The sequence below is a fragment of the Ctenopharyngodon idella genome, chromosome 8 (assembly GCF_019924925.1).
Source record: "Ctenopharyngodon idella isolate HZGC_01 chromosome 8, HZGC01, whole genome shotgun sequence".
Lineage (NCBI taxonomy): Eukaryota > Metazoa > Chordata > Actinopteri > Cypriniformes > Xenocyprididae > Ctenopharyngodon > Ctenopharyngodon idella.
Genome location: NC_067227.1, coordinates 21,584,885 through 21,611,371, shown reverse-complemented (window position 1 = coordinate 21,611,371; position 26,487 = coordinate 21,584,885). Strand labels below are relative to the sequence as shown.

Sequence of the window (26,487 nt, the reverse complement as noted above, 5' to 3'; positions counted from 1 at the left end):
TACATTCAGCATATTATTGAGTTATTATGTTGCATATTATTTAATAATAAGGGAGGGAGAATGATATGAAGTACAACCTAATGCAGCAGTTAGCATCTGATCCAATTAAAGCAGAACACAGAAACTAGACTTAACATATATTCTTATAGAAGTGGATAGGGGATGTGTTACTGTGCAGTGAGTATGCTTGATTATGCTCTCTTGTGCTGTGATTCCTTGGTGTGTGAAAGCAGGTGTCGGGTTCCAGCCCCCACTAAGCTCTGTGCTAATCACCTAATTAAAGTAATTAACTGCCTGATACCCATGTTTTTGACATTTGGCACACATTGAACCACTCTAAAACTGCTGGACTATCAGACAAGCAAAGATCAGAGCACTCTAAGGTCTCACCGATTGGCTGTGACCTTCAGAAATCAGCTGTGATTGGCTTGATTTGCTCTGGTTGAACTGACTTTCATTGGCTGTATAATTAGCTGCAACTGACTCTGATAGGTGGTGTCCAGAAGCCTAAATTTCTTCATCTATGGCCTTGTCCCAAATGCTGCCTGAGCCTGAGTCCACACTTTTGACATAATGGCATAAATGGTGATACGTACCAGGTTTTTGACAGATGAATAAATTGTATTAATTATTTCCATTGTATATCAATAGTACAATACCTTAATCTAATACAGTCGTTTTCATATAATAATAATTGTTGAACAAAAAATATTTTATATTCTCAATTATTTCAATTGTATATTATAATCAAATAATATAAAAGAATAATACAAATAATAATTATTATTATTTTGGGAGTGGTGACTAATAATAATAATAATGTTATTTTATTTTCCACTGGAAATTAATATATGGTTTAGTTAAATTGTATACCGTAATACTATCTAAAATCATAATACCAATTTTATCATTACTATTTATAATATTATTTAATATGATGTAGGTATGTGTGCTCACTTTTTCACCTCTTATTCATTTGCACATATGTTTATACATGAACTCCAGTCATAACTACTGAGACTAAAAAAAGAATCTTATTCAAGATCACCCTTCCTGTCCTGACCCACTACCCTTCAATATACTGCTGCTATCTGCACACTGCCCTCTAGTGGTGGCCTGATGGGACTGCAATGATGCTGTATTGCGATTGAGGCCACTGAAGGGGCTCCCATGACACCACTCCCTGAGATTCTTTTTTTTTTATTATAACATTAAATATGATTAAATTTGTTTTTGTGCATTAACAATGTTCTCTGTCATACTGGACCTCAGCTTATTCCTTTGAAGATGAGAGAAAGATGTGTTCATTATTTCGAACACACAAAGAGAGCACCCCCAATACTGAAGATGCAAAAAGCTGTTTGTATGTGTGTATAATGTGTGTATATTTTGGGTGTGTGCGGGGGTGGCAGGGGCTGCACAATGTCCTTGGGGCAACGTTCACCTCCTCTTCTCAGCCAGTGCCCTGGAGAGCCCTGCTGTCAGGTCTCATAGCACGATCAGCCCACAGAGACCAGCCCTGCCAGCCTGGGAGGAGGGGGCAGTCTGGGAGCATGGCATTCTGGGAGGTGCGGTTTTCCCTGGTTGGCCTTTTCCCTCTGTGCCACCTAAGGGGGGGAGGGTGGAGGGCCTGCCATTGCTACTGCTCGATCACCCTCTCTGTGTGAAGGTCGCGCACAGAAAGCCTCCAGGAGACGAAAGCAAGAGCAAAAGAGAGAGGAGGGAGAGGGGACAGGGATGAGAGAAACCAGAAAAGACTGGAAAATATAGAGAAGGGGAAAGAAGAAAAGGGAGGCATTGCAAAGTAGATGAGTTTATATAGCAAATACCTTTTGTGTTGCAGTTATGTTGTCATTAGTATAAAAAGCTCTGTTTCAAAACCTACTGTGCTGACTTGCTCCCTACACCCTACTTCTGAACCCAACTAAGTGAACAGCCTTCATGATGCATGCACATCCTTTATCCTCAGTGGATTTTGGTACACAGTAAACTATTTTTGTTATGCTTCTCTGTCTAATCTCACCTTTCCATTCTCTCCTTTGGTTGTCAGATTGCGGAGACCTACGCATTTCTTCCACGTGAGGCGGTGACTCGTTTCTTGATGAGTTGTGGAGAATGCCAGAAAAGGATGCACATCAACCCCAGCACGGCAGAGTTCAAAGGTCAGGCACCATTCTTGCACTTTCATGTCTAGATTTGCCATTTTTAATGATTTTGCACCATACACATGAATATGTACCGTTGAGTAAATTGGTTGTTTTTGTTCATTTTATCATTAATTAAAGTTTTGGGAGTGCATCACCCTTTAGCGGTAATTAGGAAAGATTAGGATTCCAAAATCTTCATTAAAGTCACACTGTTTTTGATGAGCCACAGAGGCAAGACTAACATTCTGCGCTTTTACGGGCCCCTTATAATTAATGCATGGATAATCCGACCCACGCGCTTCCCACAGTAAACATCTGATTAACAAAAAAAGAATGAAAAATAATGCTAAAGGAAATATGCACGCAATCCTTCAAGACATGACATAGCAGACGCTCATGTGATGACCTTCAAATATGCCTTCTGTCTGGATATTTGCATTATTTAATTCAGAGACAGTAGAGCTGTTACAATCACAACTTCATTATAGTCTTAGTGTTTTATGACTCATTAAATCAGCATACCTTTCCTTGCACACAAATCAGAAAGGGTCATTTTCCCACAGCTGAGATATCATACTCTATATGCTGTAAGTCAGCTATCTGCGCAGACGTGACGCTGGTCTGCCATTAGTCACATACTTATGTGACTAATTCATGCTGCCACAGATAAGCTTGATTTCTGTTGAGCTAAAATATATATTTGCAAACAGCAATTCACAAACTCATAACCTAATTCATATTCACAAAACACGATTTGCAAATGCACAACCAAATTTGTGCATTTGCGGAGAATGAATGTTAAACAAACTTTGAATAGTGAATTAGCTGATCAGCTCCTTCCTGCAGGGGTTCTGAAGGGTAAAGTCATCCCTGATCTCCAAAGCAGTTTATAGAATAAAGATTTGCTATTGAACTGTTCACACTATATTGCGACTCTGTATAGAGTCAGAAGATCTGTGTCCAAACAATAGCCTGTCTGCATTTATTGTGTTTGATTTTAACAAAGACCTGAGGGGGTTTCAGCAGGGTCTGTTGGAGCTCTATCTCAAGAGCGCCTTCTAGGGGACCGAACTGATGCATGCACACTATTGAGAATGGGATTGAGTGAAACAATATTGGCTTTTTAAATTAATAATTACAAGTAGGATATGTTTGAAAGGAGTCTTATGAATTAGCTAAAAATTTTTTAAGTAATAATCTTTTTGAAGAAAAAATATTTATACACATATATATACTAAAGTTCAAGTTTGGGGTCAGTAAGTTTTTTTTAAGAAATTAATAATTCTATTAATCTAGGATGCATTAAATTGATCAAAAATGACACCAAAAATATTCATAATATTACAAAAGATTTCTATATCATATAAATGCTATTCTGTAGAAAAAAAATCAGGAATAAATTACATTTTAATTGTAATAATTTTTCACATTATTGCTGTTCATTCAATGTTTATTCAATAAACACTGCCTTGGTAAATATAACTGATTGCTTTCAAAATTATTAAAAAATCTTTTTAAAAATTCAACCACAAACTTTTGAATGGTAGTGTGTATATTAATTTAAAAAAAAAAAAAAAAATGTGAAAGTAAAAATTAAAATGTACTTTCTTTTGTTGTTTTTCACCCACAGAGAATGACCGGCCCACCTCCCTGGTCCCAGACCTCATCGATTACAACATGCCTCTCACTGCCACCTATCTAAAACAGATGAAGCTACAGTGCATGAACACTAATGAGCAGGTAGGTAGAAACCAAGCAAGAGAGTGAGAGATACAAGAGCACTGAAGAGAGAAAGAAAGCTTTGTTTACATTACGTCAAAGATGTCAGTTTTTTTTTAAATACATTCAGTGTAAAGTAATTCAGTATTGACGTGTCGTTACCGGTCTGTGTGTTTGCTGTCCGCTTCTAAATCTGAGTTTTAGAGACAATATATGGTATCATGATTCTAAATATTCCTTAGTATCTGGGCAAAGAATTTAATGTAAAAGTCACTCAGCTCAAAGGAACTGCGACAAGGCCTTATGGTGCAATGTGTGGTTGTCAAGGTAAACTCTTATAGACATGGTTGCCTCAGCAACAGTATATGTGAAAGCCTGGAATAGCAAGAGCTGGATGTGTCTGTGGGTCACTGTGCTGTATAAATGGGGTGATGATAAACACACAACCCCCATCCTTGTGAAAGACAGTTCCTTATAATGCTGAACTAAAACTGTACATGAATGTAATTATATAGCTGAAACCAAAGAGCACGTATTTCGAGAATATTCTCGTCATAGAATATGCTCATAAAAGCAAGCTCAAGATGCATCAGGATTCATCACTGGGTCAAATGCATTCATAGCTCACCTAAAAGCCATCAAGATTTTTTTTTTCCAGGATCACTTTAATTCTTGTCTGCATCTCAGAAGAAAGACATAGTGTAAATGGCATTGTAGTTAGGAAAGCTTTCTAAGATTGCATGCAAAGGGTAAAACATCCAGAGGAAAGTCTAAAGGCCGTTTCTTTTCTTCTTTTTGATTTTATTGAATATTTTAATGTAATATAATATGCTGTTTGAATAGGCAGTTTTTATCAAATTCTTGATGAAATAAGTCACGATCCATTTCTAGATAACTGCAGTAAAGACTCCTATACTAATAAGAATATAGTTAGGTATAGTCAAACCAAAATTTATTTAGATACCTTGAACATTTCATTCATTAATACAGTTTATTCACTATAGTTTAAAAAAATGGTAATAAAATATGACAAGAACTCAGAGTTAAACTGTGTCAGAAAAAAATTAATCTTAATTATGTCAGATAACACTTAAGCAAAACATGGTCAGGTCAAAGCGTCTGAATAATTTTTGGTTCCAATTTTTTTGTCAATTTTACTGGTAGTCCACTGTATGAAGAATTATTGGGTATAATATGTCACAGTTTACTTTATTTTGCTATCCTCACTTACATAAATGAACTATAGTGTCCTGCACCCACTAGTAAAAATATATCAAAAATGTCTGAATAATTTTTGGTTTGACTGTATACACTAGTATGTATCCTACAGGCCTGCGGGTAGGGGGCGCCGTTGTACTACTCTCTTTAAAATGAAAATAAACTATACAATTAGTTGTATGGAGTTGGATGATTTGTTCATCACAAAGAGCAGGAAAAAAAATTTTTTGCTAGGAAGAACATGAACAACATGTGACTTTATCTAGCTACCCTTCTGTAAAACCTAAACCTAAATTATTGAGAATATAATTGTTGTATTTGTTTAGGCTATCTGTTTTTCATGTTTAAAATAAGACACACTAAGATCTAAAATATGTAAATATGTAAAATAAATATAGGTAAAAATGAGAAGCAAAAACTTAGAGTACCATTATTTGTCTGCATGTCAGGTGGCAACCAATCAGATTGCTTAGATTGAAGATCGTTTTTGAGTGTGTCTGTTGTATTGTCTCTTGCTTAAAGTAATTCACCATTCAACTATAGGATGTGTTCTGGGATCAACATTCCTATCAACCAGTCAGATTTCAGGGCTAAAGTTAGGATTAGGGGCTCAAACAACGTTCTTATCAACAAATCATTTCTCTCAGATTATAAGGGTAGGTTATGTTAGTATTTGGCCTTACCTTCAGACAGCACACAAACAGGCCGTCTGTTGTTCAGTGATGTCAGATGCATATTGCACTTTCTCCATCTGGCATGCTCAGTTTTAATTGGCTGGATTTACGCAACTTCTGGAGTGGGGGCACACAGGATTTTTTCCGTTAGTCCGCCAGGAAACAAAGGTACCAGGCTGATACAATGAACGCTGTTGAGGATAAAATAATCAATGGATTTGTCAATGTTTGCAAGGTTAGTGACATGAAATCTTTAAAATATACTCAGAGGTTTACAAGTAAACTTCGTATATAAGAATCGTATATTTTTATTTGTTACATTACCATTCAAAAGTTTGGGGTCCATAGGATGTTTTTGAAAGAAGTATCTTCTGCTCACCAAGGCTGCATTTATTTGATCAGAAACACAGTAAAAATAGTAATGTTTGGAAATATTATTACAATTTAAAATAACTGTTTTTTATTTTAATGTATTTTACAATGTAATTTATTCCTGTGATGACAAAGCTGAATTTTCAGCATCATTACTCCAGTCTTCAGTGTCACATGATGCTTCAGAAATCATTCTAATATGCTGATTTGGTGCTCAAGAAACATTTCTTATTATTATCAATGTCAAAAACAGTTGAAACTGTCACAGTTTTATTCAGGATTCTGTGATGAATAAAAAGGTTGAACGAACACCATTTATTTTATTTATTTATTTTTATTTGATCAACTTAATGGATCTTTGTTGAATACATTTTTTCCTCTTTTTTTTTTTTTTTTTTTTACAAAAGCAAGTTTTACTGGCCTCAAGCTTTTGAAGAGTGTATGTCTGTAATAATTTCTTTTTTGCACAGACAGAAATGTAAAAATTTAAATATAAAATGTAATATTTAAATATAATTTAAGTGTACACACAATTTCTGCTTGTTTAATATTGATTTATGGCCTACTTGACTAAATCACATTTATTTACTTAGCTTATTCTTTGATTATCCTCTCATCTCCCTCTTAATTATATTACATGCACCTTTATTCCTGCGTCTGCATTGATCTTTTCTTTCTCCTGTCTTTTTTTTTCTCTCTTTCTCATTGCTTGTGTTACTGATGCTCCACTTGGTACCTAATGGAGTCAGCACCGCACACATCAGTCCACTAAACAAACCTCAGAGGGAACCCAATTTTTCACAAGGCTAACTATGAATCACACGGATCCATGTTTACAGCGTGTGTGTGTGTGTGTGTGTGTGTGTGTGTGTGTGTGTGTGTGTGTGTGTTAGCACATGCATACATATTAGTTCACAGCTGTACAGGACAGTGTGAAATCACTTCTTTTTTTCCCAAATAAACACCTGTCATGATTTCAGTCTGTACTTTAGATAATAAATGTTGGGATCATGATGATGACCAGCGTAACGCCTATCGCATGGACCCAATATTTCAAGCTTCAAGTTTTCTGTCACGATACTGGGATGATAATGGAACAACTCTCAAGCTCAAACTAATCCAATACTTGATAAATCTGTTATGTTACACCACTTAATTTGTGACCATTAGTTGATCTGTGGGTTCCCAGGATGTTTGTCCCAGAATTCATTCCTGTTAGCTGTTCAGTGCTGAAAAGGGAAGTGATCCTGTGTGTTTTACATTGAGAGGCAATACACAATGCGGGGTGAAATCAGACTGAATTTTTCTTTTCTCACCTTCTCTTGAGCACCACCGATGATTACATTCTTTCAGCCTGCTCTACTCTTCACATTACCATGGTAACAATATACACAGAACCAGTGACATATATAGTATAGTGTAGAGGCTGGATTTGTGTCTGTTTGATTGTGTGTGTGTGTGTGTGTGTGTGTGTGTGTGTGTGTGCGGGAAGAGGAAGACTCTTGGTAATGCTAAATGATGCTAAATAAATTAAGCTTATTAGTAAGTAGAATTTACTTTTAATTTCAGGGCAAGTTAAAGTGTTTTAATAAATAAAACTTGTTTGAGTGGCCTGCTGAGAATGGAGTAACTTTGATGCCCAGGGGCTTGAGGGTCTTTTGGAAGAAGAAGGAGATTAATTAAATTCTGCGTTCAGGTGTGTGTTACTGCAGACGGGGATGGTTGGATAGTGAAATGTGGGGTTTGTTTGTGATAAAAATGAGGAAGTATCACAAGCGAGTGGGGGTGGTTACTAGTCTTTAACTCAGCGGCTACAAGCAATGGTGGCATTGTGAAGGTTTGATCTGAGCAGATGGGTGGCACAGGGTGTATTATGGGTTTTCCTGGAATGTTTGGGGAGGGGTTTTGAGGGGAGGCTATGAAGAAAGCGTTGATGCTAACTTCACCAGAAACTCTAGAACCTGCTGTAAGTCACAGTGAACTTTCTCGCAGCTTCATCGTCATGACAACGGCGGAGGTAGAGAGGTGTGTTCACACTTATAGCGTAGGTGAAGACAGGGGTCACGACGTGATTTGCTATGTCTTCAGCCTGCTAAACATGGACCAGCACTTATACTGGCACATACACACATGTCAGCGTGCATAGATGATGCAGATCATATTTAAAAACACCTTTAAGCTGAATAAACATTTGGTCGTTTGGTCTGATGATAATTTAACATTTTAATTAGAACACACTGAAGGTAAAAAAAAAATGCTAAATAACAATATTTTTAGGAGAAAAAACATCCGGGAAAAAAAAAGAGCTCTAAGATGCTGACGACTGGTAAAATTAAGTGCTTTTTTTTACTTTTGCATTTTGAACTTTTTTCAACACATTAATTAAAAAAAGAATGGGTACTTCAGTATACCCTTTATATGCTTTTTCGGGGTGTCTGTTTTTTTTTTGTTTTTTTTTCGAGGACTGTTTTCACATGTTATTTTATTGATACTTGTATGTTCAACATGTTACATACATATACATATATATGTAACATGTCGAACATATTATACACATGTTAGAGTTTGGTCTATTACAGTTCATTTTGAATATTATTGTTAACAAAAATGTTATTTTTGTCTAGAAAAACTAATTTTTGTGAGAGTAGAATTAAGGACATCTTCATCAAAAGACAATGATAACTAAAACAAGAAACTTTGAAATTGAGTGTTATTTTTGTATTTTCATTATTAATATTTTGAATTGAAATTTTCAGTTTTCATTATAAATTTAAGTTTTAGTAATTTTTTGCTTTTGCTTTTAGTAGATTTTTAATATTTCTATATAGCTTTAATTAATATCTATTTCAGTTTTAGTAATTTTAGTACTTAAACTTATTTTAGTTCGTTTAGTTAATTTTCATGGATGTTTTTAAGTTTTTCATCTAATTGTTATATTTCATTTTTTTAGCTTTATTTCGAATACCGAGCTTTAGTTAAAGGGTTAGTTCACCCAAAAATGAAAATTACCCCATGATTTACTCAACCTCAAGCCATCCTAGGTGTATATGACATTCTTCTTTCAGACAAATATAATCGGAGTTATATTAAATATTGTCCAGGGTAATCCATGCTTTATAATGGGAGTGGATGGTGCCCCAAATTCTAAAGACAGAAAAAATGCACTCATCCATTATAAAAGAAGTCTACACGGCTCCAGGGGGTTAATTAAGGCCTTCTGAAGCGAAGCAATGCGTTTGTGTAAGAAAGATATCCATATTTCAAATTTTCTAAACTGTAATCTCTAGCTTTCGCTAACTGCCATATGCGCGTTCACGAGAGAGTGGCGTTCCAGCTTATGACGTAGGACGTATGCGCAGTGTGAGCTCCGGTGACGAACACGGAAGCACAGAGAAGAGAGCAAAACAAAACACCGGTCACAAATTAAAAGTACAAAACTAGGATTTGTTAAGAAAAATGTTGGAGGATTTCGAAATAAGCCAAGAGAAGACTTTGTTTTTTGCCCAGCCATATTTGTTTGAACCGGAGTATACCAACCAGGAACTATGGGAGATGGAGGAGGCTGCAGCAGCAAAACAAACAGAAAAACTGTTGGCTGAGGCATGTTTATATTGTCGGAGTAAACGCCAATCGCTAGCGAAAACCACGTTAGCAGGCTAAGAGGGAGACAACACATCCAGATATCAAGCAGTAAATAAACCGCGCAACTGGTAGAGAAAGTGGTAACTCACCCATCTGATGAGCCAAAAGTGGTGGAAGACGCAACAGGGTAGAGAGCTCGCAGCAGCCCGATGGCAAATCTTGCAGGCAGTAAAAATTGCAGTCAACAATCAAGTCCAAAGCACCAACAGTTAGAATTGGAGTAATCCGAAAAGCACAGTAATTCGATGGTGATATAGAAATACAAATAAAGCAGTAATCCGATCAGTGCAGCAGAACATACAATCAAACAATCCAGGTTTGAAGCGGCAGCCAGTCACACACAGCGCTCTGCATCTCCCTTTGATGTCAGCGCACGTAATCTCAAGACTTTAGCTTTGCTGAAGCAACCAAGATATTCACAAGACATCAGCATTTTAACACTAATAAAATTTAGAGTATAGCTCAAATAATTCGCTTCTTCACGTGGATTTCCTTTGCTGTACACAACTTGGTTCTCGCAAGACTAGCATATTCTCACCGGAGCTCACGCTGCGCATGCGTCTTACGTCACAAGCTGGAACGCCACTCTCTCGTGAACACGCGTACGACAGCTAGCGGAAGTTGGAGATTACAGTTTATAAAGTTTTAAATATGGATAATTTTCTTACACAAACGCATTGCTTCGCTTCAGAAGGCCTTTATTAACCCCCCGGAGCCGTGTGGACTTCTTTTATAATGGATGAGTACATTTTTTCTGTCTTTAGAATTTGGGGCACCATCCACTCCCATTATAAAGCATGGATTACCCTGGACATTATTTAATATAACTCTGATTATATTCGTCTGAAAGAAGAATGTCATATACATATAGGATGGCTTGAGGGTGAGTAAATCGTTGGGTAATTTTCATTTTTGGGTGAACTAACCCTTCAACAATAACAACACTAGAAATTTAACACTGCTGTGAAAGCATACATATATTATGTGGATTTTACACAGCTCCAATCTCCAACCACAAAAATATGTGCATGCAATGAACTGTGTGTACTAAATGTTCCTCTGCAACTCCTAACCAGAATATGATTCCTGAAGAAAACAATACATCTCTCATGTTCTTCTCATGCTGTTGTGTGCATCTTTTGGGTTTTGGCTCCAACAGGGTTAAAAATAGCTACCCTTGTATTCACTCATAATTTAAGAGTCTCCTCCTTCTGTCCCTTTCCATCCCACTCTTCCCATCCTTCATCCCAGAATACGGAGTTTTCTCAAAAAAGGATACACTGGGATGATAATGGACTGAAGAAAGAGTTTGTAAAGTGAGATGTTGCGTGACAATCTTACATATAGCAGCGTGGTTGAACCAAACAGGAAATGTAGAATGTTTATTTTGAAACAGGTTTGAGGACTTTGCCTGTGTCGAGATGCTGTGGAGGAGATATAGGAGAATCTAGTGATGATAGTGGGGTGGGTGAGCTTCATTTTGTGCACAGAATATCCTGAGCTCTCTGACTTCCTCCTCCTCCCCCCTCTCTTTTTCTCTCACACACATACAGGATGAGAGTTCGGTAAGCAGTGAGGATTTGGACATGGCTGAGCCCGCGTGGGTCTCTACTGAGCGTGCTCAAGCCGCAGAGCCTAGCAGCCCCACCGCCCCGTACACAGAGAGGATGCCTACACCCCCACAGCCCAGCATTAAAGAGGAAGAAGGTACGATGTCTCTTACTCACCCACACTGTGTTTATGTAGCTGTACATTTCATTGAAATAACAGCCACCTTTACCGATGTTTGTCAGCGTTTGTCAGAGAAGACTTTGTGTTGGTGAGAGTCTGATAAGTGTCTTATAAAGCTGATGTTGAAGAGGTGCCTGAAGGCCCATTATAGCCCTTTTCCCAGCACTCCAGCCACTCTCTCTCTCTTCCATTACTCTCTGGACAGATTCCGGTTAAATAGATGTATGTGGTATACAGAGCCATGCCGAGACAGCCTTATTTATTTAATTTTTTTTCATTTTGGTTCATATGTGAAAATCTTCAGTGTGAAGTTCTGTAATGTGTGTCAATCTCAATTTTCTGGGATAGATAGATAGATAGATAGATAGATAGAATGACAGATAGATAGATAGACAGACAGATAGATAGACAGACAGACAGACAGACAGACAGACAGATAGATAGATAGATAGATAGATAGATAGATAGATAGACAGATAGACAAATTTATGAATTTATTCTATTTTGTCCAATCTGAATATTATCTATATAATGCTATTTCCTCTTTATCATCATTGTTCATGTAACCAATATATATCTGTAACGCAGAATGTGTACAATAATCTTTGGCAAAGGCTCCCATATTTGCGGATGAGGGTAAACAACTGCAAGACTCCAGGGTTGTTGACCCTGCCCCCTTTTTTGAATTGAGCACACTTCCTTCTTTTCACCAGCACGCTCTCTCTGTCTTGTCTCTTATTCAGCTGAGTGCAGGGGGGCTGGGGTGGCGTATGAATGGGGCAGGAGAGAAGAGGATGAGGGCAGGGGGAGGGGGATGTGGAGATGTTTTTTAAAATGGCTGCTGGGACAGTCGAGGGTCTTACTGGGTGGTAGAGAGGGAGGAAGCAGCTTGGGTCACTTCTTTGTGGGCTAATCCTGTGTAATCTTGCTCTGAGGGGGCTGCAGGGAACAGCTCGGCCACACACATAGACGCGTGTCCGCTTACTTCATCATAAGGAGAGAGAAAGTGACTAAAGGGCTGTGCACATGCTCAGTGCACCTTACCCTTGACGGACAGCTGTAGAGGCCCCTCTGGGAATTATCCTAAAGAGGGATGATAGTATTTTAGGAATGGCAGTCAGAGCTGTGATCATAAAGGTTACCCCTCTGAGCAAACATTGTGAGCTTTTCTGGTTTTAGCATGTTCAACTTATTGCTGTCTCAGATTCAAAGTAAAAAAATACTGTTTTAGTGTGACTGCACTTTTAAAATTTTTAAAACAAACTAAATATTTACAATTTTTTTAAAAAAATGTATAAAAATGTAAAATATAATTTACAATTATTTTATAATTTAATTGAATTTAAATTATTATATGATGTACAATGACTGAATCAACCTGACTACATTAGGTTACAGCAACCAAAGTCATTTTTATGGTTAAAGGCGCTGTGAAATCAAAATTTGAGTTTTGTGGCTTTTTGTATGTATTGTCTTTGAGGTCATCTATAACTACAGTTCAAAAGTTTGGGGTTAGTACGTTTTTTTTGAACATCTGAACAATAGTGTATTAGTGTACTCACAAATTTACAGGTTTCTCTTCCTGAAATAGTGACTAAAAATATTGCAGAATGCAAATTGGACATAATACACTTATTGCCATATTGTCGTTGTCATGTGACCTACAGCATCAGTTGTGCCATTCACACTCCTCTCCCATGGCCTCATGGGATTGTAAAGTGTCCATTGGATACACTCTTCAGAATCTCGTAGATCATCTGAGTACTTTTGCCTTCTGCTTTATGAATACTATGAATTCAGACATACACTTTTCACATTCTGTTCTTCGCCTACTATATAGGAAAGGATGCATATATGTCCCTCCCTACCTTCTGGTTTCAATAGGAAATGTCAGCGGGAAAAAAAACTGTGCTCATCAAACAATGTCATGGTGTCTTTTAAGGTAACAACTACATATTTTCCCTATTTATTGAGAATTTGACTCTTGCAAACACATCAAGACTGTCTGGGACAGGTTTATTATTTTGATATAGCTTTCATTCCCTGCCATTATCATGTGTGTTCTCCCACAGACACACTTTTGTATGGCTACCAGTACTGCCCTTATTTACTCAAATCTGCATTGTAACTTTGGTATCTACACTGTCTGGTGTGGTTGTTATGGGATGTGTTTATGATCCACTGCTTGTGTTTTGCAAAATAATGAGGCTTTTTCCCATCCTGTACTCTATATAAATGTAACCATGCACTAATGGATCCCTCCCTTGACTCATGGCAGACTATTGTGCTGTTTAGAGACACACAGGGCAAGAGGATGATGATTTAACCCACACTCTACCATTACACCCAGCCTTCAGAGAGGAGCTGTCCTTTTCTGTGTTTATGTCATTAGTTCCTGACATACTATAATTTTCATTTAGACCAATCTCATTGTCCACACAGTGTCTGTCTATGTCTGATTGGATATCTAGAAAATAACCTAAAAAACCTAAATGTACTTTGTGTGAATATCTAAGTTAACTAGTTTTGTTCAAGTCAAATATATTATTTAATATGAATGAATAAAAAGGGGGACAGTGCACAAATGCAAGTAATTTAAAAGGTCATGTAGAAATAAATCCTTAAACTTACAATTGTATGTTACTACTTCTATCAGTTTACTTAAGAAGCAAAATTGCATTAAATATGAAAACTTTTCAGAAGTTTGTAATTCAGTGTGTTGAATTAAATGATTTTGTTCTCAGTTAAAATGTTAATGTACATGTTATAGTAATTTTTTCTTATTTTAAGCATAGAACTAACAATTTAGCGATGTTTATGCTTAATACATATATATATATATATATATATATATATATATATATACAGTCAAACCAAAATTTATCCAGACACATTAAACATTTCATTCTTTAATACAGTTTATTCACTATAGTTTAAAAAATGGTAATAAAATATGACAAGATCTTAGAGTTAAACTGTGTCAGAAAAAAATAATCTTAATTATGTCAGATAACACTTAACATAGATGCAAACTCCTCACCTTTCAGTGAGAACTCACCTTTTTGAGATCAAAATAGGTCACCTATGGGATTTGCATAGATCAAATGAGAAAGTGTTTTATGGGGGGTAGGGGGGTCTTACAAGGGTACTTGTGAACTTACAAGGGTAAATAAAGAACTGGTTGTTTCAATAAGTACTGTACAGTGTTTCCTTTACTCTTTACTTTAAAAACTATGTCTATAATGGGTAATATTTTATGTATTTGAGGTCTGAGATGTGGCAAACAGTATTGCAGTCTAAGCAGCCAATATTGTCTTAAATATCCTGCATAGCATTTCGTTATTTATAACATGAGATTTTAACCAAATGTTGATTTTTGGTAAAATGTTGCAACAATATGTTAATTTTTTGCACAAAAAATTACAATTTTGGACATTAAGGGATTTTTTCATTTATTTTTTATTACCCTGTAAGTAACTACAAATGAGCATGTAAAGCAAATAACTTTAAAAAAAAAAATTCTGTGCGCAGCGCAATGTTGCAATGTTCTCACCTTTTTTCCACCTTACCTGTATGTATCCCTGCTTAAGCAAAACATGGTCAGGTCAAAGTGTCTGAATAATTTTTGGTTCCAAAATTTTATAAATTTTACTGGTAGTCCACTGTATGAAGAATTTTTGGGTGTAATATGTCACAGTTTACTTTATTTTGCTATCCTCACTTACATAAATGAACTATAGTGTCCTGCACCACCTAGTAAAAATATATTAAAAAATATCAAAAATGCCTGAATAATTTTTGGTTTGACTGTATTTATATGTATATGTATATATATATATATATATATATATATATATATATATATATATATATATATATATATATATATAAATTATTTTCTTATTTTTTCTGTTGCTAAAGTAAATGTACATTGTATTAGGAATGTTTATGCTACTGTTCAAAAGTTTGGGGTTAAATTAAAACTTCCATTTACCAAAGATGTATTAAATTGATCAAAAGTGTCAGTAAAGACTTTTATAATTTTACAAAACATTTCCTTTTTTAAATAAAAGCTGTTCTTTTCAACTTTCTATTCGTCAAAAAATCCTGAAAAAAAAAACATTGGTAATAATTATTAGCATTTTAGAATGATTTCTGAAAGATCATATGACACTGAAGACTGAAGTAATAGCTGCTGAAAATTCAGGGAAAAAAAATACATTTTAAAATATATTAAAATATAAATCAGTTATTTTACATTTTAGTAATATTTCACAATATTACTGGTTACTGTATTTTTGATCAAATAAATGCAGCCTTGGTGCAAAAATCGTACCCTCCCAAACTTTTGAATGGTAGTGTACATATTTTTACTGGAAACAAATAAAATTGTTTTTGCAGCATACACTACATGCAGAATGATGTCTGGTCATCCCATATCTTTTTTTTCAGCATGTCTTACATCTCTTTCTTGTTCTGTTCTCTGGTTGGATGAAAAGGAGTTTTATTTCTTTTTCATCTTTCCCCCCTTCCCCCAGTATGCTCTCTTTTTCTGAATACTTCCTCCCGTCCACTCAGACACCCTAAAACCCCACACCCATCTCTTTCCCTCATCCAGCTGTCTCTCTCTTCAACTCTGCCTCCTTCCACTGGTTTGACAGTTGACCCCAATGTTGCTTTCCAGTTCACAAAAAACCTTCACACAACACACTCTCCTTCCCCCGTTAGACGTACACTGACACACATACATCTAGACCCCACATCCACTTGTGTGCGACTTTTTGAACAGGCATTCAAACATTTCATTCTGTGTCTCTCTCTTAGATGATTCCTCTTCAGAGAATGGCAGCACAGTTAACGGTCTCCCTGCACTGACTCCGCCTGGTGGTGCTGCCATGGCGACAGGAGGAGTTCCTGCATCTGAGGGGGTGGTTCCATACGGAGACGTGAACGGTAATGGTGCCGCAGCGCCGCTGGACTTCAGCACTACTTCATCGTCCTCTTCCTCACAGGAGGGACAGCAGTCTGTCAACCTGAGCGACAGACTATTGCCTGGGGTGACGCTTGGATCCTACTCATCTGACCCTAACAGAAAATTCCCTGTCAAAACTGAGTACGGTAACAAGGTATGAGACTAAATTTTTCAATTTAAAGTAATAATAAGGATAATAGTGTTCAGATGGAGGTTTTGACTTTTGTGCATACTGTATGTTCTACAGTCGCCTCAGTACAGCTCAGGAAGCTATGACTCTGTGAAGACGGAACTGAGCACGTGCGGGGAAGACATGACCCCGGGTCGCTCTCAGGTCATAGACGATGATGATGACGATCACGATGACCATGATGACAGCGACAAGATAAATGACGCTGAGGGCCTGGACCCTGAACGACTTAAAGCTTTTAACGTGAGACTGACTCCCTAACTGCTTTCTCTCTCATATTTGATATGGTTCACATTAGATTTTGTATTTCATTAATCTTTTCAAGCTTTATGACCTACATTGCTTAAGTTTGGATGTACAGTGGGGTCTAAAAAGTTTGAGACCACATTTGACAGTCTGGGATTCAAAATTTGTTTCATCTTGAAAATAAACAGAAAGTTTTAGTATTTTGAAAGAAATCAAAGAACCTTTATTTACATAAAATAGATAAGAAATATTATTTCAGTCATTTTGGGCTAGTCTCAAGTCATGCTGGTCTGGATCAGGTTCATTATCAAAAATAAAACTATTTACATTATTTCTTTTTTTTTAATGGAAATGAAGTGAAAGTAAAATGAAATATAATTATATAATTAAACTAAATTAGAAATGTTGCCTTGGCAGCTAACTGAAGTTGAAGTACTAAAATTAGTAGCTGGAAATAAGTAAAAAACTAAAACGTGAAAGCAAAAAAACAGACAAAGCAAATACGATAACATACTGAAAATCATATTCATTTTTCAATTTCCTTTCAAATTGTTATGCTAATATAATTTACAATGAAGAAAAAACTGTATGATAAAAAATATAAGCATAAATATAGGCAATAAACCATAAGTTTCTTCAGTTACATTTCTTCACCCCCTTCATGGTTACATCTTCCTTTTCTGATTCATTGATATGTTCTATTTTCCATCCTCTTTTATTTCCTTTGTTGAATTGCTCTTCATGTTTTCAGATGTTTGTGCGGTTGTTTGTGGATGAGAACTTGGACCGGATGGTTCCAATCTCAAAGCAGCCCAAAGAGAAAATCCAGGCCATCATTGAGTCCTGCAGCCGCCAGTTCCCAGAGTTCCAAGAACGTGCTCGCAAACGGATCCGAACCTACCTCAAATCCTGTCGCCGCATGAAGAAGGGTGGCTTTGAGGTATGGAAACATGGGCATTTGCACATATACTGACAAACAAACACACACATCTGCCATAATTTTCTGTGCTATTACAATACCACAGATAATCCAAAATGTTTCACATATTAAATCTTAAAAATGTTGTTTGTGCTACATACCATTCGATAGCATACTACTACCCTCTAGTGGATGACAGGGCCACAGGCAGTCGTCCTTGAGTGCCACAGCACTGAGCCTGATTTAACTCATAAACTCCATGACCTGAATGTGTGCTAGATAGGAGAAAGATAAAAAATGTGTAGTGCTGTCATATGATTGAGAAAAACATGATTGTGATGTGAACACTAAATGTATTGTTTTCTTTTTTGTTCCTGACCAAAATAACCAAGAGAATCGAATTACAAATGTAAACACACACTTATTTTCTGCATCTCATAGGAATTAAATGCCGTCAAACAGGCATTTCTAGAAACTATGGTGCTGGTGGAGCCAAAGACTTACAGATCTTGAAGTGGTTGAATGTATTTTGAACAGATGCAACTAGCTCCAAAAATCTAATTTTACAGTGCAGCTATGCAAAATATGTTTTCAGTAATTATAAACCAGGAAGATGCTGGCTACACAGTCATTTTCCTTTTCTGAAAGATATCTTGGTATTGCTTTAAATAGAATTTCTATTTGAATGCATTCAGTTCCAGAGAAAAGCTAAAAATTATACAGAACTTGTTTTTCATAACTACAGCAGTTGGTAGCAGTTCACATAAAATATGGGTTAAAAACACCATCCTCTAAGACTAGAACTTTGTCAGGAATGCATAAGGTGATAACATTTATCTTTTTCTGCCTTGTCCGATGATGTCAGACACGGCCCACACCCCCTCACCTCACCTCCGCCATGGCTGAGAACATCCTTGCAGCAGCGTGTGAGAGTGAAACACGTAATGCTGCTAAGAGGATGCGTCTTGACATCTATCAGACCCATGTGAGTGCATGTGTGCATTGATCTCTAGGTCTTTAATCAGATTGAATTCATTCCAGAATGTTGATTGGTTTTTAGATTACTTGGTAAGTTATCTCCTGTTGGTCTTTCTTTGCCTTATCACATTTTTTTTACTTTCCATGCACTCCTGTTCAGGATGAGTCGGTTACAGCAGACAAGCCAAACTCCAGAGATCCGGCTGCCCTGGTTAACTCAGGCTTCACACTGGCCGCCACGGCCTACTCCCAGGACCAACTCTACACCAATGGTGGACTTAATTACAGTTTCCGTGGATATGGGACCATTGGCAACAACCTCCAAAACAATGGCACATCACAAACCAATGGTGAGTAAAATGCAGAAATATTTCTTAAAGGTTTTTTTTAGTTCTTCATGGTTTACTATTTATTTAAAACAATGTTTACTAAAATAAAAAATAATTCATTTTAATTTGTTCATATTTATATACTAATCAAAGCAATCACCACACTTTGCCAGTTGAGTTAGGTGCCAAGGCCAAAATGTCTATAATCAAAAAAAGAAGCTGTCTTCCCGTTATGACTTAAAGGGTTAGTTCACTCAAAAATGAAATTTCTGTCATTAATTACTCACCCTCATGTCATTCCACACCTGTAAGACCTTCATCCATCTTTGGAACACAAATTAAGATATTTTTCACAAAATCCGATGGCTCAGTAAGGCCTGCATTGCCAGCAAGACAATTAACATTTTCAGTGCCCAGAAAGTTACTAAAGACGTATTTAAAACAGTTCATGTGACTACAGTGGTTCAACCTTAATGTTATGAAGCGACGAGAATAATTTTTGTGTGCCAAAAAAACAAAATAACGACTTTATTCAACAATATCTAGTGATGGGCGATCTCAAAACACTGCTTCATGAAGCTTTGAAGCTTTACGAATCTTTTATTTCAAATCAGTGGTTCGGAGCATGTATCAAACTGCCAAAGTTGCTCCTCCCAGTGGTGAACCATTGAAATTTCGAAACACTTATGACGTAACAAAGCCTCGTTTACTGAAATTACGTGACTTTGGCAGTTTGATACATGCTCCTAACCACTGATTCGAAACAAAAGATTCGTAAAGCTTCAAAGCTTCATGAATCAGTGTTTTGAAATTGCCCATCACTAGATATTGTTGAATAAAGTTATTTTGTTTTTTTGGCGCACTTCATAACATTAAGGTTGGACCACTGTAGTCACATGAACTGTTTTAAATACGTCTTTAGTAACTTTCTGGGCATTGAAAGTGTTAATTGTCTTGCTGGCAATGCAGGCCTCACTGAGCCATCGGATTTTATCAAAAATATCTTAATTTGTGTTCCAAAGATGGACAAAGGTCTTACGGGTGTGGAACAACAAACACATCTCAAAAGCAAACATTTGTCTTACGTTGCAAACACCTTTGCCATAATATTCTATATTTGGATATATCATATACACAGAGTTATTCAACACCTAAATCTCTTCTTTCATGAGCTCCTATGTACATTTCTGTACAAGATTAAAAGTAATTGGCAGAGATGTAGAAAAATTCGAAAACACGAAAGCAACTTTTTTTTTTTTTTTTTACAGTAAGCATTTGTAGTTGTGAATACAGTATTACAACAGTATGGAAGAAAAGAAATACATCAACTATGTGGTTGGACAGAAACAATGGTTGTGTTTGAAAAAGGAAATCAAGATACTTCCTGTTAGATTTTTGTGTGTTACATAGAGAATTGTGTGTTGTTTTGCAAAAAAGTTTTTTATGAAATTGAAACCGAGTCGATGGCCGAGAATTAGTATATGGTTTTGCAGATTTGGTGTGTGGTTCTTGTGTTTGAGTGTCAGGTTTCAGAAACTGTTGTGACAAGTAAGAATTTTGTGTGTAAGCAGTTGAAAAAAACTGTAAAAAATGTCACCTTAGTCAAATCATTGGTATTACAGCAACAGTATTACAGCAACAAAAAGAACATTGTAGTAGTAAATCCTGTTATTGCCACTGAAACAATGGACAAAACATGATTAAAAATTGCAGCTCGGCAATTGAAAGCTGACTCATATGCACACCGTCATTCATCTTGAAATCATATGATTCGATTTGCGCCTTCCAATTGGTTCTTCTGACGCTGGGATTTAGTGGATTTGAAGTGAAAGGATTTGATGAACGTATACTATGTGTGGAGAGCATTCGCTTAATATCATTATCTCATTCTTGACGGAGGTGGTGTTTAGCGGCTTTTGCATCTGAACTCTTCATATTGATTTTAATAAATGTCTCCTTTTTCTTTTAGGTCCTACTGATCTCAGTATGAAATCTTTGGCATCCAACAGCACTTCCTCCTCCAGTTCAAACAGTCATGGTCAGGGTGGAGGGGGTGGAGGGGCATCTGCCCAGCTCAGCCCACCCGAGGTCACGGCCGTTCGGCAACTGATTGCGGGTTATCGGGAGTCTGCGGCCTTCCTGCTCCGCTCTGCTGATGAGCTCGAGAACCTCATACTGCAGCAGAATTGAGAACTGCACACAGGCTGGTGCTGCCCGTCTCTCTCTCATAAACACACGTACACAAAATACATACTATGACAGGAAAGATACATGTAGCTATGTGCACTTACATACACATACACCTAAAGCCCATAGGCGGAGTTTCACTTCGCTTGAGGGAAGAAAAATGGAGGGGTCAGAAGAAGCTGTATCTGAAGCGCACGTACAGGGTCTAAAATTGATAACATTTACCAGCCATAATTTTCTCAGGTTCACTGGCCATGAACCTGTATTTTCTATATGAAATGCTACCTCTCATGAAAACTCTTTTGGTGGCTTAATTAGGATTAATAGTTTAATAGTTACAGAGGTGGGAAAAAATAAATAAAGTTGACAGATTTTACTTGCATTCGGCACTGGGCAAGTATTATTTTTGGGCTTATATACTATGTAAGGTGCTTTACACAGACTTGTTAATGCACATGAGGGAATAAATGTACTTAAACAGGAATTGCAGTCACTAAAATTAATGTTTAATGCACTTGAAGTAGATTGTTGATTCACAGCAAACAGTTTGACAATAGCAATGTTTACGACTGAGAAGAAGGATACACTAACTTTGCCAAAAACTATTTCAATAATAAAAATTAATTTTATTTTTTAGATTTAACTGCGCAAAGATAAAACAGTTTTGGCTCTAGACACTTGATTTCCCCTTGCACCCCTCAAACTCCGCCTATGCTCTTCCTGTATACCTAACTATCACACATTGCTCATGACAGCTTTATGTCCATCATAGTGTCTTTATCACATTTCCTTACCTTTGAGTCCATCAGGGCTTAATTCTTTTCGGAGGGCTGAGATGACTTGTTAAGCATTGTTTTATGATGATCAGAGAACACAGAGAGGTGTCTGTACGCATTGTCTTGCATAGAGCACAACACAGTGAGATCTATCAGTCCACCACAGAGAGTCCAGACCTTTCATCTTTTGAGACATAAAAGCAGTAAGTTTAGGAGTGATGCCCAAAACAAACACAAAATGATGTCAACTCCTGCATAAAGTTTACACTATGGCACAAAATATTGCTATCAGATTAGATTCATGTTTGTCAATGGCATCTTGTTTTATTGAATTTGAAAAGTTCCTTAGATGTTTAAAGGTTTAGTTCACCCAAAAGCGCTTCCATGTTTACGTCTGAATGCCGCCTCATTATTGGCCAACGTTGTTCACATGAGCACCATGACGCATGTATGTGAGGCTGACGCAATAGCCAGCGTTCTGACGCAGAACGCGGAAGCTCTGCAATGTGTCTTCAACGTAAACTGCGTAGGAGAATGACAGGGTAGAGAGAAAATAGTTGAATAAAGTCATTATTTTTGTTTTGTTTTTGCGCACAAAAAGAATTTTCGTCGCTTCATAACATCCACTGTAGTTACATCGACTATTTTAACGATGTCTTTACTATTACTTTTGTATTTACTATTTACTTTTCTGGACCTTGAATGTGGTAATTATGTTGCTTTCTATTGAAGATAAAAAAAAAAACCTCTCGGATTTCATTAAAAATATCTTAATTAGTGTTCTGAAGATAAATGAAGGTCTACAACGAAGGTTTGGAACGACACTATGGTGAGTAATTAATGACAGAAATTTCATTTTTGGGTGAACTAACCCTTTAAGTTCTTTTGTTACCATAGGCATATCCATGCAGCAACTTTGCTCCAGATTTAGCCATTTTAGATATAGAACAGATTCAAGAGAAAAGGGTTTTTGAAAAATCTCTTTTATCCGTTCAATGCTAATGAGGTTTGGGGAGAAGGTGCAATGTAGATGATAATCGTTATAGTGTGTCAGTGTCTGAAAATGTATCATTTTCAATCATAAACACTTTAACAGATGTCCTTTGTACATATATATATATTCCTCTCATATATAAGAATTTTCATCCAAGCTTACACATGCACACATAAAAGTCTACTAAAAGAAACCATGATTGGTGAGCGCAAAAAAAGAAGATGCTGAAATTCTATTGGCTGGGAATGTTGGACTTTATGCAAATGAAGCTGTGCTGAGTGGAACGCTTCAAACCCTTTCCTACACGCTCGGTTGCCTTGGCAAACCTCCATCCTCAGCACATTAATGCACTGTAGGAAAACATCTCACAGGAACACATGGGCGACATCAACCTCCCAGACAGGAGGGCCGTTAATGGACTTAATTAGGAAAAAAAGTAAGGGACAAGGACTGCATTTCCCATGCTGCATTGCGTTGCAAACACATTCTGTTAAGTTGTGAATGCTGCTCTTTTTTTCTAACCTCATGACTTGAGACACTTTCATCTTCACGGGGACCAATCAAAACAGAGGGACATCCTATTGGCACACATACTGTATATGCACAGTGAGTTTGAGAGAAAGGACCTAATATCAGCAGAAGGGAAACGATGATGACATCATTTCCTTTCTGTTAACAACACCTGAGAGCTTGAGAGGCAGTGATTGGTGGACTAAGGTAGCATCATCCACAGGAACCAAGTGGTACGTAGAACATTGACGATGCGATTCCTCTCTGACACCAGCCTCACTCTTCCTCCTGCCTGCATTTTCTCGTGTTCACAAATGCCATCGTTAAAAATAACTGTATTAAAAAAAAAGCAAAAGACAATCCTAAACAATTGTGACTTGATCCCTCGTAAAACAGCATAGCAGTGTGTGAGATCTCACTCTGACTCTCTAGCCTTTAGTAGAGTGGTGACAATACAGGGCCTTCAAGTTTCAAGTCTCGTAGCCATAGCTTGAACCGTGTCCTCACTCTGCAACTTGATTATGTGGAACAGAGCATTGTCCTCTATTTAGCTGCAAACACATCTGTCTTATCGTTCCATTTTCGCTTTATTTGTTGTTTTGTATTACTTTTTTATTCCACAAGTATCTTTTTGTTACTTTACAAAAAAGGTTGCAAGACACTGGCAGTCTGAAGGGAATCAGTGTTGCGAGTCTCAACATTCCAAATGTAAAACACGCATCTCAAATTGGTCTCTACGTGACTGAATATGACATCCAAATCACAAATTTTGAAGAGAAAAAAAAGTTGCGTCCAACAACTTAGTTTTGATACGTGGCTGAAAGCCTGTTTATTACCTCTTACTTGTTACTCTTTGAAATAGATTCACTGATGAACAGATTAAATATGTGCAGGAACATTAATTTATATTCAGATGTTACACTTTATTAATTATAAAATTGGTAGCACTTTACAATCCGCAAAGGAAAATGTATACACAAAATGGGTCAAATGCTTATGGGATGGAGCCTTAAAACCACCTATATGATCCTAAATTATGAAATGCAGCTGATCATTCTCAAGCCATAATGTTCTGTGTTTATTTGCTCTGCATTTTAATTATTTGTTTCCTTTACTCCATGCAGAAAAATGTGAGCAGAAGAGAAATGTTTTTGGGCTTATTCTAATTAATATGGTGACAACATAAAAATATATGTGAATTGAGAGTCCAAAAGTTGTATCAGGCTATTGATCTTTGTTTGCCCTATTTTTTTGTTCCTTGTTTTGTACCTTTTTGTTCATAATTGATGTTAGAAGATGTTTTTGGGAGCTCTCTGGACATCTGAGGTTGGTGAACACAAGACACGTGAAAGAAAAAGGAAAATGAAAGAAAAGAAAAGCTACAAGTTTTGTTTGTTTTTTTAAACTGTGCAGCTAAAATCAAATCAAATGTGGTAACAACCATTGCCTGTGATCTATTTTAATTTTGTGGTGCTTTGTAATATTATTATGATTATGGTATTTTATTTGTTTTTACTCCTGTACTTACTAGAAACTGAAGCTCAGTTTCTCTTTGTACCAATGTGAAGCTTTGTATGATTTCTTTCTGGTTTTTTGACTCAGTGGAAGTGTGTGATGTTTACATGTACAGAATTTAAGATTTTTTTTTTCTGTTGTTGCTTTTATTTTTGTTGTTGTTGGTTTTGTTTGTCCTAGTAAAGCCCCACCTCTTGTCCTGTCGTGACCCCACAACGTGCTTTTTACTTTAAATCAGAATGGAGGGGAACACTGAAGGACATGCTGAACTTAAACCACAGTAAAGGCCTTTGCACACTTTTGTGCGTAAATCTCAGTATATTTATTTTCTCATAAGTTATTGCTATGATCCATGCAAATGTTTTTTTTTTTTTTTTTTTAAAGAAAATGAAGTGTGAATATTGAGTTATTAGCTATGCTTTCGTTTCTTCCTTTGTCAGACATCCAGCACAAAACATCTGTGTAAGGGCCTTTAGACGTGGTTGTCACTACTGATGGTAGATGCCGAGGACGAGAGAGAGGAGGGACTTATCATCAGCTCAAAGGGCACCACTAACATTCTTCTCCACAAATGTGGGAGTAAAATGCCCCCTTACAGTAGTTCCCTTAGTGATTCATGCTTGTTCTAGAGAAAAAGCAAAAGACAAAACTCTTGATGTCATGTCATTTTTTAAATGTTTTATTGGGAATATAGAATAGGGGCATCATGTTTGGGACGGGGTAGATCCACCCAGCTCATAAACCAACTGACCTGTGCTCTTTGACCTCAGTCAGAAGCCTCTCAGTGAGTCGGAAAGCCATTCCCCTTACACTGTTCTTATGTACGGGGAACATGCAAACCTCAGGAACCCTTTGGATCTGTGTTTCTTTTTTAACCAGGTCTGTACGTCTTGGCTGACGAGTCCTCCCTCTCTCCAATATCAACCCAATTATATTGGATTTGCTACGTATGTGTTTAGTTTGTTTTTTTTATATATATATTTATTGTGATTTAAAAGTGAATCCAGTACATGTGGCTGAATATTTGAATTCTTTAGAAAAGTGTTGATAAACATAAATATATATATATATATATGTGAAGCGCCTAAAAGATGGACAATATGGCAGGTAAAATTCATTTCTGTTTGTTTAATGTAAAAAAAAAAAAAAAATTAAAAAAGAAGAAAAAAAATTAAAAAGCACAGGTGGGTGATTTTCCTGCCTTTTACATATCACTTTGCAGAGAGACTCATTCTAAGACATTTTAAAATTTTCGGTGTGGTGTCATCGCTGTGTGGTCAGAGAAAGCACCTGCAACCTGAGTTGCTCTTTCCTCCAGAGCTGTCTGAATAAAATCTGTGAACTGAAATCACACTGTAGTCTGCCTTT

At 36.7% G+C, this 26,487-nt stretch overlaps 1 protein-coding gene across 1 annotated transcript in view; it reads left to right on the top strand.

Annotated features, from left to right (window-relative positions):
- Nucleotides 1–26,470, top strand: part of nol4la (nucleolar protein 4-like a) — a 51,931-nt gene extending 25,461 nt beyond the window's left edge. Inside the window, exons 3-11 of the mRNA XM_051902370.1 lie at nt 2,051–2,162; nt 3,778–3,887; nt 11,326–11,479; nt 16,328–16,629; nt 16,723–16,908; nt 17,663–17,851; nt 18,696–18,815; nt 18,969–19,158; nt 21,107–26,470. Of these exons, the coding sequence (XP_051758330.1) occupies nt 2,051–2,162; nt 3,778–3,887; nt 11,326–11,479; nt 16,328–16,629; nt 16,723–16,908; nt 17,663–17,851; nt 18,696–18,815; nt 18,969–19,158; nt 21,107–21,327 (1,584 nt within the window). The 3' untranslated portion in view covers nt 21,328–26,470. The remainder of the gene's footprint in view (nt 1–2,050; nt 2,163–3,777; nt 3,888–11,325; nt 11,480–16,327; nt 16,630–16,722; nt 16,909–17,662; nt 17,852–18,695; nt 18,816–18,968; nt 19,159–21,106) is intronic.
- The last annotated feature ends 17 nt before the right edge of the window (nt 26,471–26,487 follow it).